Source organism: Abramis brama (genome assembly GCF_963993115.1).
Source record: "Abramis brama genome assembly, chromosome: 5".
NCBI classification, from domain to species: domain Eukaryota; kingdom Metazoa; phylum Chordata; class Actinopteri; order Cypriniformes; family Leuciscidae; genus Abramis; species Abramis brama.
The window spans coordinates 50,583,720-50,596,219 of NC_139967.1; the positions used below are offsets into that span (position 1 = coordinate 50,583,720).

Sequence of the window (12,500 nt, forward strand, 5' to 3'; positions counted from 1 at the left end):
GTTTACACAGCTCACACACACACACACACACACACACACACACACAACACCTCTGCATTTCGATTTGTCTCAACATAAGGACAGGAGAGCTGTCAGTCAATAAATGGGAAAACAAAGTAACTTATTTGAAAATTTGATATTTTGTTGTAAATTTAAAAGTAATGCGTTACTTTTACTAGTTACTTGAAAAAGTAATCTGATTACATAACTCAAGTTACTTGTAATGCGTTACCCCAACACTGCTCATCGGCATCTCTCTTTATACTCACTCCTTCTGATTTCTCCTGTTGAGAAGCATCATGTTAACAGTTGTTTAGTCTGTTCTAGGTAGCGCTGTATTTTACAGTCATGTTCTGCATGCCATGTACATCTACAGTTTTTGCAATAACTGTGTAATAACTAGGTACTAAACTGAACCAAACCGACTGCTTTCAATGGAGTACACATGGATGCTCAGCCTGAAATCAGTCACCATGAAATCTAAATTGACAACTCTTGTTTTTTTTATGGAATATTGCAGTTTATTATAACTGATTTATCGGTGCACATCATTATTGTGTTAATAATCTTGAATCAGAATAAGTTCCTCTTGCAGCATCTCTTCTCTTCTCTGATGATGTGGGCGGGGCTATAACCTGCCACTCACATGAGATCAGCCAATAGCATACCACAATCAGCCAATCAATCAAGCCCCGCCTACATTTGTTCTTGTTCCAGAAGCGTTTCACTCGGATATACAACACTATAGAGAAGAAACTTACCTTTCATGCCGACTTTAACAGTCATGTGATCAAACAGTCATCATTAAAAACATTTCTGCCGTTCTAAAACAGCATGGCTTATTTGCCACATGATGTACACATTTTGAGAAAGTAAGGACACATGTTTGAGACCCCAGTTATATTACAAATAAGTTTGAATTGTAACACCTACAATCACACCTGAACACCTCGCTGAACTTTAACGTTGATCTTACCGTTGATAACATTAAAGCTGAGAAAATAAAGGGATAAGCATTCATCTTACATTATTTATATGATTCATTATATTGTTGTTCATGTAGTCAACTGTTAAACTTTGCACTGATAATTCCCACCACAAAGAAAAATGAATAAAAACTGTAAATGTAGCAGATGTTTTGCTTTCAAATCTTTTCTATAAGTGTGCACAACAATACAGAGTTAAACAGAGTAAGTGTAGTACATTATCCATAATTACCTTCAGCTAACCTAAAACAATCCCTAACCCTATGGTAAGTAGGCTACACGTTGTTCAACAATTTCATTTAGTGCTTATTTGTCTAATTACACTGTTACCTTAAAGGGGCATTCCACCCATAGGAACATTGTTTTTTATTGAAAGTGGGTCATATATGTAGTCGAAATGTAAAATAAATTTTAAATTTGGTGCCTTCGTGACCGAGGAAAGACAAAAAATAACTTCAGGACGCATTTGTATGAAAGACAACAACTCCCACAATGCACCACATTGCACAGCTCCGCAAGCCACTCCCACTAATCCAGAACAGCGCATATCTGCCTATAAGAGAAATCACTCTTCCGTCTACAAGGCTAGCTACCACCAGAGCTTGAAATTCATTTCACACAAAATGTCTAGTTAGTTGGCGAACTCATTAGTGCATTACTCCTCGTTTGTATTTCTTTCGAAAAGGTGAATTATTGCATGGTACTGTGATGTTCAGTCAGAACATATGCGGTGCGAAACTAGGATAGTTCACAACACAAACGTCCGTGTTCTCGTCTGATTCAGAGATTTCGTCCAGGAGAAATTGTCATCGTTGAAATTCTTTGCCGCAGACGGACTCTATCTCTGTGTTCGTAGCGGTTCGTAGTTGCATAGTGAGATCACCGGCGCCACCAGTCCGCCCTAACTCGAGCCAGTCCGGGCTCCTCGTCCGCGGCAGGCAGGTCTTCTGCCTCGGCAGCTCTTCGCTATAATGCGGCTTGTAAAGGTAGCCACAAACACCTGATTCAAGCATCAGACTTCCGAAATCCTCTTCTTCTATATCATATTGAGCACTCTCCTCCGCTATTGTCATAACTTTACATCTGTCTCCACAGCGCCTGTTAGCTTAGCTTCAAACAAGATGGAGGATATTGCTTTCAGTTTCAGAGAGTAAAGTCCCACCCACTGATCTGTGATAGGTCTGTAGCGTGAGCGGGTCCCGCCCCTGGGAAAGATGAGGAACGAGTGTCTGTAGTCTCAACAGAAGTCCCCCCCTCTTACACTTCCTCCGACAATGACGCAAAATGACGATTTTTGCGTCATTGTAGGAGGAAGTGTAAGAGGTAAATAAGGGATTTCTCCCGTCTCAGGGGAAAATGAGAGAGTGTTGCACGACCATTCAATAGTATGACTGGGTTTCTAACAATGCAAAGCTTAATGCAAATGGGTGGAGTGTCCCTTTAAAATAAAGCGTGACCAACGTTCAGTACACTGGGATTCGCTTCAGCATTCCCTCATGTGGGATGGATGGATGTTACACACTTTTCCCATGACTGAAAAGTCACGATACAGATTTGTCAGCATATTTTGAGAATGAGCCAAACTCAATCAAAAAGTAAATAAAATTGTAATGTTTCTGGACCCAGAGCTGCTCTGAACTTCTGGCCAAATGTAGCTATAATATCAACTCTTTCCCGCCACTGACGGACTGGTGTTAGGCATCTTCTGGAAGAGTACTGATCTCAGTGTCGGGCAGTGGCGTCATTTCTCAGTAGCGTCGCTGTTTTCTGAATCAAATCACTTTTCAGTAGCGAAGTCAGTCTTTCTCATGCTGTTTTCCAGGGCTGAAGAGACGAGCAGCGACTCTTGAGATCTTCAGTAACAGGCCTGTGTGAGAGACAGAGTAATGTGTCTGTGACGAAGGACGACCTTTTTCAGGCAGATAAAACTGTCTGCTTGAGAATCAACCAATCAGGAGCGTCACTGCGCTCTGCGGCTCGCGGGAGCAGACAGTTTCAGTTTCAGTTTCGGAAACGTTTGGAAGAGAGCGCTGGCGTTGAAAGACTGTGTAGTTTAAATTTATATTTATATAGATAATCTAAGATAGTGTTGCTGTACTTATTTACAAGTTCCAAGTATTGTGTGCGTGCAACTAGTAAGTATACTTAAGTTTGTTGTTGTTTTTACCTCACAATAATGTCGTGACATGTTGCTGCTCGTTGTTGTATAATGGCGGAGCTTCGCACTGTTCGTGTGTTTAATTGAGAACGCTGTTAATTAATGGAGGTGTTGCTCTGCAAGCCTTATGTGTCTCAATTGAAATAATGTTTGTTGTTACTGCACAATGTGTAATGTTGTTTATTTAAGGAGTAATTCTGCAGCTCATAATTATTATATGTTCAGCTGAATTTAGTATGTTGTACGTATATTGTTGCAGTTAATGTGCAGCAAATGAATCTTTGAACAGGGATATAGTGTACTACTAAATTTATAAGTATGTATGTGCTTAGTAATAAGCATTTATTATAACACAGCATTTAAGTCATACATAACAAAACTATAATTTAATCTCTTAATTGTGTTTGTTTTATTATATACCCGCTAGGCCTGTAATAACTATTTGACATTTATATAGAGTGTCTACATTTACTGATTTATGCCTGTATCTCTGTTTCAGAACCACACACATTTAAACCTTTATTCCAATAAAACACCTAAACGGAACATCTTGTCTGCATTCTCATCGATGCCCCCTGGTGGTCACAACCTTTTAAAGACCAGTCAAATTATATAGTCCTTTCCAGTCATCAAAACAGTGTCCATTGAAGAAACCAATCCGTTAAATCAATTCATCTGCCCTTCGTCTCTCGGTTCTCCTAATGTGTCCTGATGTCGCTCACGGGGTCTTAATGAGTGTGGATGTGAACGAGGGCAGACGTTTGCTCACAGTAAAGCATTACTCTAACAGCCGCTCTATGCTTTTACAGCAGATTTCTAATTATTGTAATGAGCGTGAGATTCAGCCTGAGGCCACGGGAGGAGACGGGTATTATTACTGCAGGTGTGTGTGTGTGTGTGTGTGTGTGTGTGTGTGTGTTTCAGAGCCGGACGAGATCTCAGATCTGATCCAGAACACTTCCTTCCTACAGCAGTTTCTCATAACACACATTATTTCAAAGCAGCTTTACATAAACTCATGTTAATGCTTAGATACCTTAATGCCTAATAGTCCACATTAAGCAGCGGTTCTCAGCCAGGGGTCCAGAGCCCATCACACTCCGAGAAATAAGAGCTTTATTGACATCCATGTTTCCGGGAAGAACCTTCAACACCCATAGAAGCGTTCCATTCCCTTCTTAATGTTCTGAGAAGTGTGGATGTTTAAAGGGTCTTTGGGGAACCGAACACAGTTCCTCTGTGGCATCACTGTAAAAACCCTCAGCAAACTTCAAACTACCAAACCCACTTAACCATTTGAAATTAGACAAACTTTAAAATAAGCTTAAACAAGATATTTTGTATTTTAATTCTTCATTTGAGTAGCATTAACTGTCTTGGAAAACATGAAGGCTCATTTTAAAAACGTTAAACCTGGAAAAATAATGTAAATCAGCAAAATCTTAAAACACAATGGGTATTTTTAGAATGAATACACATTTTAGTAGTTAAGCTAAGGTCTAAAACACTATCTGGTAGAAAGTTAAAATCCTTATCCAGAAAAGCATAAAGAAATTATGTAAATCCATTAGTTAATAACAGTGGAACCTGAAGAACGTTTGGCTATTAAAACATCTGATGTCCCGAAACGTAATTTTTTTTGTTAAAGAAACCATGAGCGCTCTTAAAAGTTTATAAAAATATTGTGTATTGTGAACAGTATGAGTAAAAATGTTGAGAACCACTGGTTTAGAGTACAAGATCTCTTCAGTCCCATAATGTGTTTTGGTTCACTAAACATTCTATTTACACTGTAAACGTCCTTGCTTTTAAAGCTTTTGCAACATTGCAATCGTTTCTCAAACACTGACAAAGTTAGTCCAGTAAACCAGATCCATTTTACCACTTGATTCGCCTCTGGATCATTCCAGGCTTTTCAGTGGTAAAAAAAGAGGTGGGTAAACTATAAATTCTGGTGGACCACAACTTGGTCACCCAGTAAGGTGGGCCACTGCCTACCGGTGCATCATGATGACATCACTATAGGTTATCATTTGATGGTACTACCAAGGGTATCACTGGTTGTTCCCTCATCATAGGTCACACAATCACTATTCAATTCATACATTAATCTAAGTTCTTGTTAAAGAGACTCAAGAAGGAATAATATGGTTGAAATCTATAAAGTTTACTAAATGACAAAACAGAGAGAACAAAAATATTTAAGAGAGATCGAGAGGGAGGCTTATATCCAGGGCTTCCAATGCAATGCACTTTAGCATAATGATTAGGGATTTGTGATTATTTTCATAGTCGATTAATCTGTTGAATATTTCCTCGATTAATTGATTAGTTGTTTGGTCTATCAGAAAAATGTGGATCAGTGTTTCCCTGTAGAGGGAAAAGTCTTTAACTGGTGCAGGCTTGATTCCCTCTGAATCTCCTGTACAGTTGGGTTTAGACATGCTCCCTACATTAAACCAGCTTTTTTGCCTCGTTTTAATGATTTCCTATTGTGGCAGAGATCAAGTTTCAGTTTCGCGCAGCTTGTTTAGTAACTTCACGAGCGTGTGTTTTCTGCTCCGTGTGTGCGCCGTTCTCTTTGTTCCGTGTGTGTATGTGTGTGTGTCGGCGCGCTGCGCTCTCTGCTCAATGTTCTGCTCCGTGTTTGCGCTGCGCGTTCTGCTCAGTCGTTAACGGCCCACATGCTCGAATCATGTACCGATCGGCGATCACGCACTGAAAAAGCAAAGTCCGCTCAAATAACATGAAATTTAGAGGTGGATAAACGCACTTTGGAGGTGGGCAAACGCTATTTCCGAATTTTGGGAGGTGCGTAAACGGCGTTTAGCCTCCACTACATCCCTGAGGCTTTTGTACCTGCAGGAGTTGAGCGGACAGAAGCTGCTAAATAAACGACAGCGCCGCCTGGTGGACAAACACGACACAAGACCACCAGCAGCCTCAGACTCTTTATTGAGCATCAGTATTTGGCGAGTAGATCTCGGCTCGGCCTGTAGCCCAGGCGTCCTCCTCTCCAGAAACACAGGTAATAACTGATGGCCAAAACACCCATGACGGTCACCAGCGCCACCGCGACCACACACACCAGCAGCCAGACACGAGACGCGCTCAGACCTGTGCATCATCATCATCAGCATCATCAGCATCATCAGCATCATCATCAGGTCATGACTAGGGCTGGGTTAAGAATGTCTGATTTTAACGTTTCATTTTGATCAACCAATATGGATTATTAAATCTCAAGAATCAATCTTTCAGTCTGTGCTGTTTTCAGTCATGAACAAAACTTCACTTGCAATTAATTGCAATCTTCGTGCTTCGATATGGAAGTCTCAGGTCTCAAATTATGTAAATTACTAAATTCAACAGTTTCTGTTTAGTTCACAGCATTAGTTCAGAGAGATGTCTTTGCTTGAGAAAAACTGGCATGTACCATACCTGATAGAGATCCGAATTTGAATCGCAAACTTGTAAGTCATGATATGTGTGTCAATGCCCAGCCCTAACATGACATGACTGAACACTACTGACCGCGCCCAGAGCTCGTCCGTGAGTCCGGTGACCCGCTGCTCTGAGGCTCATCCTCCACCATCACTAACGGCCCCAGAACTCTATGTGCCGACACGCCTGTGGAGAGAGTGAGGTTGTTAATGCTCAGGTCTAGTCCAGAAGAGAGGCTGGTGCTGAGGGTCACGCACCGCCGATCATGAGGTCAGTCCTCGGGCAGGTGGAGTCGCAGCAGGAACAGGCGTAGCTCTGGGACGGGTCATCCAGGAGCGTCCATCTAAAACACAGCGTCATCACAACTGGCTCTACAGGAGCTCCAGACATCAACAGCTTCACATGATTAGTCTTAGAGGGATAGTTCACCCAAAAATTAAAATTAGCCCATGATTTATTCACCCTCAACCTATCCTAGGTGTATATGACATTCTTCTATCAGACGAACACAATCACAGTTATATTAAAAAATGTCCTGGCTCTTCCAAGCTTTATAATGGCAGTGAATGGCTGTTTCTGTTTTGAAATCCATAATAGTGCATCTATCCATCATAATAGTGCATCTATCCATCATAATAGTGCATCTATCCATCATAAAAGTGCATCTATCCATCATAAAAGTGCATCTATCCATCATAAAAGTGCATCTATCCATCATAAAAGTGCATCTATCCATCATAAAAGTGCATCTATCCATCATAAAAGTGCATCTATCCATCATAATAGTGCATCTATCCATCATAAAAGTGCATCTATCCATCATAAAAGTGCATCTATCCATCATAATAGTGCATCTATCCATCATAATAGTGCATCTATCCATCATAAAAGTGCATCTATCCATCATAAAAGTGCATCTATCCATCATAAAAGTGCATCTATCCATCATAAAAGTGCATCTATCCATCATAAAAGTGCATCTATCCATCATAAAAGTGCATCTATCCATCATAAAAGTGCATCTATCCATCATAATAGTGCATCTATCCATCATAATAGTGCATCTATCCATCATAATAGTGCATCTATCCATCATAAAAGTGCATCTATCCATCATAAAAGTGCATCTATCCATCATAAAAGTGCATCTATCCATCATAAAAGTGCATCTATCCATCATAAAAGTGCATCTATCCATCATAAAAGTGCATCTATCCATCATAAAAGTGCATCTATCCATCATAAAAGTGCATCTATCCATCATAAAAGTGCATCTATCCATCATAATAGTGCATCTATCCATCATAAAAGTGCATCTATCCATCATAATAGTGCATCTATCCATCATAAAAGTGCATCTATCCATCATAATAGTGCATTTAACACACAACAAAGTAAAATTCTAGCTTCCGGCCAAACAAACATATGCAGTCTCTACTTGCTTATAAAGCGCAATTTGCTCAACTCATGACGTCATGGCGTAGCGTAAATATCAGCGATACGTCGCATTACTTGCATAAGTTGCACTTTAGACTTAAGTGGAATCCGTATTTTTCTTACACAAACGCATGACTTTACTTCAGAAGGGCTTTATTAACCCCCCGGAGCCTGTGGAGCACTTTATGATGGACAGATGATTCATTTTTGGGTGAACTATCCCTTTAAGTCGAAGTGTGTGTGAAGGACCTGCGCTTCTCCGGCACGTAGTGACAGGCCTTCCGGTCCACGTTCAGCCTCTGGACGACACAAGCTTCCAGATCACAGTGAAGGAAAATCTGCCCACAGAAACAGAGACCAACTGAGAACGACATCAAGCAATAAAAGCTGAGGATGAACCGCAGCGCTCACCTTCTCTCCCACAGCAAACCTGAAGGCTTCGAGATAGAGGCGTATTTCATCAGAATGCCGGCGCGGCAGAAAGCTGGAGTTTCCGGATTTACTTTCCATCAGACACCTGTGAGAGAATCATCAAACATGCCGAGCACACCCTTTTCTTGGGGTTTTATAGATTATATTGATTCATTGCTGCAAATTGTGTTAAATTCATGTCCCTTAATGGACATTTTTATTTTATTGTTGCTACTATGCCCTTAAAGTCACCATGAAATCAAAATGGAAATTCTAAATGATTTAAGGGTGCACATCATTGTTTTAATAGTCTTGAATCAGAATAACGTCCTCTTGCTGCATCTCCCCAGCGAGCAATTTTGCGTTTAAAAGACGTCAAACAGTCGTCCAAACACAGCCCACACGTCTAGGCTAAAATAAGGCAACATTTGAGCTGTCAGTGAAAACTGTATAGACGTCTAAACCAGCCCAAGAATAGACTAGTCAATTAGATAAAGAAATGAAATGAGTGAAGAAATTAAACCAAACACCTTGTGATCAGTTTGCTTTGCTTACATGGAATAGCTTACATCTCGCAAGTTATTTTGGCAAAAACGATATGTAACCAAATTCAAGGTTATTTTGGCTAGAAGTGTGTTACTCACAGCCGGACTATATCGGGTCTGTAGTTAACCTAGACGGTGAAGTGACGGCTATTGCTGGCTGGGTCTTTTCTCTGATGCCGAGGGCGGGGCAACCTGTCACTCACATGAGATCAGCCAATAGCAAACAACCCTCCAGTGGACTCTTACCCAGCGTTGGCGATGATGGGATGCACCTGTGTGGCGTGGCGCGTGTCGGCGTCTGTGGTGAACTCACAGCTCTTTATGTAGATCCTCAGCGATCTGCGGCTCCTCGGCTCCACCGTGGCTCTGATGGGAATACTGGAACCCAGTCCGAACCTCAGGGATGGAGCAGGACCACTGAAATCAGCTGCAGAATCAACCAGTGTCTGATCAGAAACATCCTCATCCATCTGACCCTACTGACACAGCTGATATTAAATCTTAAAGCACTATATTTAGCTTACATGTATTATTTTTAATGGAAGAACAAGAAACCGCATTTGTGCCACATTTTACTTCATATACTGTGACATTTGAGTGAAACCTATGAACCCCATTTCTGCCACAAAAGTTAATATTTACTTTCATGATTAACCAACGCATGTTTTTTTATTACAAAAACTCAGTTATGCCTATTGCTTTTTAAGTCTAATTTTTTTGACTGTGACAGTTTAAATCCTTAATTTCAATTTCTTAATTTCAACTGTCAATTTTGGCTTTTTAAATCTCAATTTTGAATGTCAATTTAGAGTTGCCATAATTTTGAATTAGTATGCAAGTTTCAACTTTAATACAATAACTTAGTATGTCAATTATGATTTACTCAAGTAAACAGTTTATTTTTCTTTGTGTTGTAAATGGGTTTCCAGATCAACAAGATATTCAATACAAAAGCAGAACATTAGTAGATTTAAACAATGAGGCTTTTCAGAAGTGGAGCAAGTCATTATTTGAATGAAAGTCTGAACTAAACCGGGAACATGTGCTGAAGATAATGAGAAGTGAGTTTGACTAACGGTTCATGATCTCCATGTTGAAGGTCTCCTGTTCTCCATTCTCGTCCGGTTCCTCAGCGCTGAACTCGCTCTCCTCACCTACAGGCCTGAGCGAAACAAGCCAAAGACTTACACCAAAACTCACATTCACCCCACACTCACCCCTGGCTCCTGATCACCTACGAGTCATAGACACACTTCACCAACTGGGTAATTATGGGAAGTTCAGGGCGTCGCGCATAGATCAGCATGTTGGAGTACGTGACTCGGCCCTCCATCACCTTCGACACAGTGGCAGAGAATCAGGCGAGAGATTGACCGGAGTTTGCTCTGAATCGGCTCAGTACCTGCTGGATGAAGCCACAGTCACGCATGAACACTCGGAAGAGTAGCGTGTCCTCAGACATCAGGGAGCTCGGCGGACAGGTTCCCAGTAGAGCTCTGGACGGATTCACCTTCTGGGAGAATCCCAGTCCGGGCCTCCAGTGTACCGTGACCCAACCATCACTGCCACAGTCTACAGACAAATCTGAACACACACCACTCCAGTTATCCTGACAGATACACCAACAACATGAAGGAGGAATAAAGATGAGAACACACCCTTCTGTGCCATTGCAGTGGCCACAAACATCCAGAACAACAATCTTGAAATCATCTTCAGCCAAACAGAAACACAAGCACCTCTCGTCCTTTATTGGAGCTGATGCTAATCAAGTCACTCACGGTCAGCTGAGCGTTAACTAATCACGTTAACTAATCGAGTCACTCACAGTCAGCTGAGCGTTAACTAATCACGTTAACTAATCGAGTCACTCACAGTCAGCTGAGTGTTAATCGAGTCACTCACAGTCAGCTGAGCGTTAACTAATCGAGTCACTCACGGTCAGCTGAGCGTTAACTAATCGCGTCACTCACGGTCAGCTGAGCGTTAACTAATCACATTAACTAATCGAGTCACTCACAGTCAGCTGAGCGTTAACTAATCACGTTAACTAATCGCGTCACTCACGGTCAGCTGAGCGTTAACTAATCCAGTCACTCACGGTCAGCTGAGCGTTAACTAATCCAGTCACTCACGGTCAGCTGAGCATTAACTAATCCAGTCACTCACGGTCAGCTGAGCGTTAACTAATCCAGTCACTCACGGTCAGCTGAGCGTTAACTAATCACGTTAACTAATCGCGTCACTCACGGTCAGCTGAGCATTAACTAATCCAGTCACTCACGGTCAGCTGAGCGTTAACTAATCCAGTCACTCACGGTCAGCTGAGCATTAACTAATCCAGTCACTCACGGTCAGCTGAGCGTTAACTAATCCAGTCACTCACGGTCAGCTGAGCGTTAACTAATCGCATCAGCTGAGTGTTAACTAATCGCGTCACTCACGGTCAGCTGAGCGTTAACTAATCGAGTCACTCACGGTCAGCTGAGCGTTAACTAATCCAGTCACTCATGGTCAGTTGAGCATTAACTAATCCAGTCACTCACGGTCAGCTGAGCGTTAACTAATCCAGTCACTCACGGTCAGCTGAGCATTAACTAATCCAGTCACTCACGGTCAGCTGAGCGTTAACTAATCCAGTCACTCACGGTCAGCTGAGCGTTAACTAATCACGTTAACTAATTGCGTCACTCACGGTCAGCAGAGCATTAACTAATCCAGTCACTCACGGTCAGCTGAGCGTTAACTAATCCAGTCACTCACGGTCAGATGAGCGTTAACTAATCGCATCAGCTGAGTGTTAACTAATCGCGTCACTCACGGTCAGCTGAGCGTTAACTAATCCAGTCACTCACGGTCAGCTGAGCGTTAACTAATCACGTCACTCACGGTCAGCTGAGCGTTAACTAATCACGTTAACTAATTGCGTCACTCACGGTCAGCAGAGCATTAACTAATCCAGTCACTCACGGTCAGCTGAGCATTAACTAATCGCGTCACTCACGGTCAGCACTCACGGTTAGGGTTGCCGACCGTTCAGTATACGGAATCGTCCCGTATTTAAAGCATCAATGAAGCGTCCCGTATGAAAGCCATACGGAACGCAGTTTGTCCCGTATTTTCAGGCATACGCAAATTGAGAATTAAACATTTCTTTGAAATAAATCTTTGTTTGATTTGCGAACATTTGTGGAAGGCTTTAAGACCCAGTAGAATCGCTCCCGCTTCACAGCCATCGGGACTCGCGTTAACGGCAAATCCATTATTTCACTGTCCGCGTTTTGATTCTGGCTAATCAGTTTGGGCGAAGTACAAACAACGTGATTATTGTTCATGAGTCCAACATTCAGCAAAGCAAGAAAACATGCAATCTACCTGGGGTTTATCAAAACTCACTATTGTAAGAGAAATAGAGAAAAAAAAAGAGATAAATTTCAAGTTTAAACATTATTTGTTCTTCAGAAAATGTGCGACCATTGAAAATGTGTAGGCTACTAATTTACTCATGGAGCCACATTA

At 41.6% G+C, this 12,500-nt stretch overlaps 2 protein-coding genes across 2 annotated transcripts in view; one reads left to right on the forward strand and one right to left on the reverse strand.

Annotated features, from left to right (window-relative positions):
- Window positions 1-1,676, forward strand: part of LOC311084097 (uncharacterized protein) — a 19,495-nt gene extending 17,819 nt beyond the window's left edge. The window contains exon 3 of the mRNA XM_084115953.1: window positions 1-1,676. This exon is cut by the window's left edge and continues 853 nt beyond it. The gene's annotated coding sequence lies outside the window, so the exon portion shown is untranslated.
- Window positions 1,677-6,077: 4,401 nt separating this feature from the next.
- LOC311082488 (uncharacterized protein) overlaps window positions 6,078-12,500 on the reverse strand; it is a 9,056-nt gene continuing 2,633 nt past the window's right edge. The window contains exons 2-8 of the mRNA XM_084113345.1: window positions 10,058-10,565; window positions 9,228-9,408; window positions 8,437-8,542; window positions 8,275-8,363; window positions 6,846-6,931; window positions 6,679-6,774; window positions 6,078-6,261 (exon numbers count right to left, since the gene is read on the reverse strand). Of these exons, the coding sequence (XP_083969471.1) occupies window positions 6,107-6,261; window positions 6,679-6,774; window positions 6,846-6,931; window positions 8,275-8,363; window positions 8,437-8,542; window positions 9,228-9,408; window positions 10,058-10,073 (729 nt within the window). The 5' untranslated portion in view covers window positions 10,074-10,565 and the 3' untranslated portion in view covers window positions 6,078-6,106. The remainder of the gene's footprint in view (window positions 6,262-6,678; window positions 6,775-6,845; window positions 6,932-8,274; window positions 8,364-8,436; window positions 8,543-9,227; window positions 9,409-10,057; window positions 10,566-12,500) is intronic.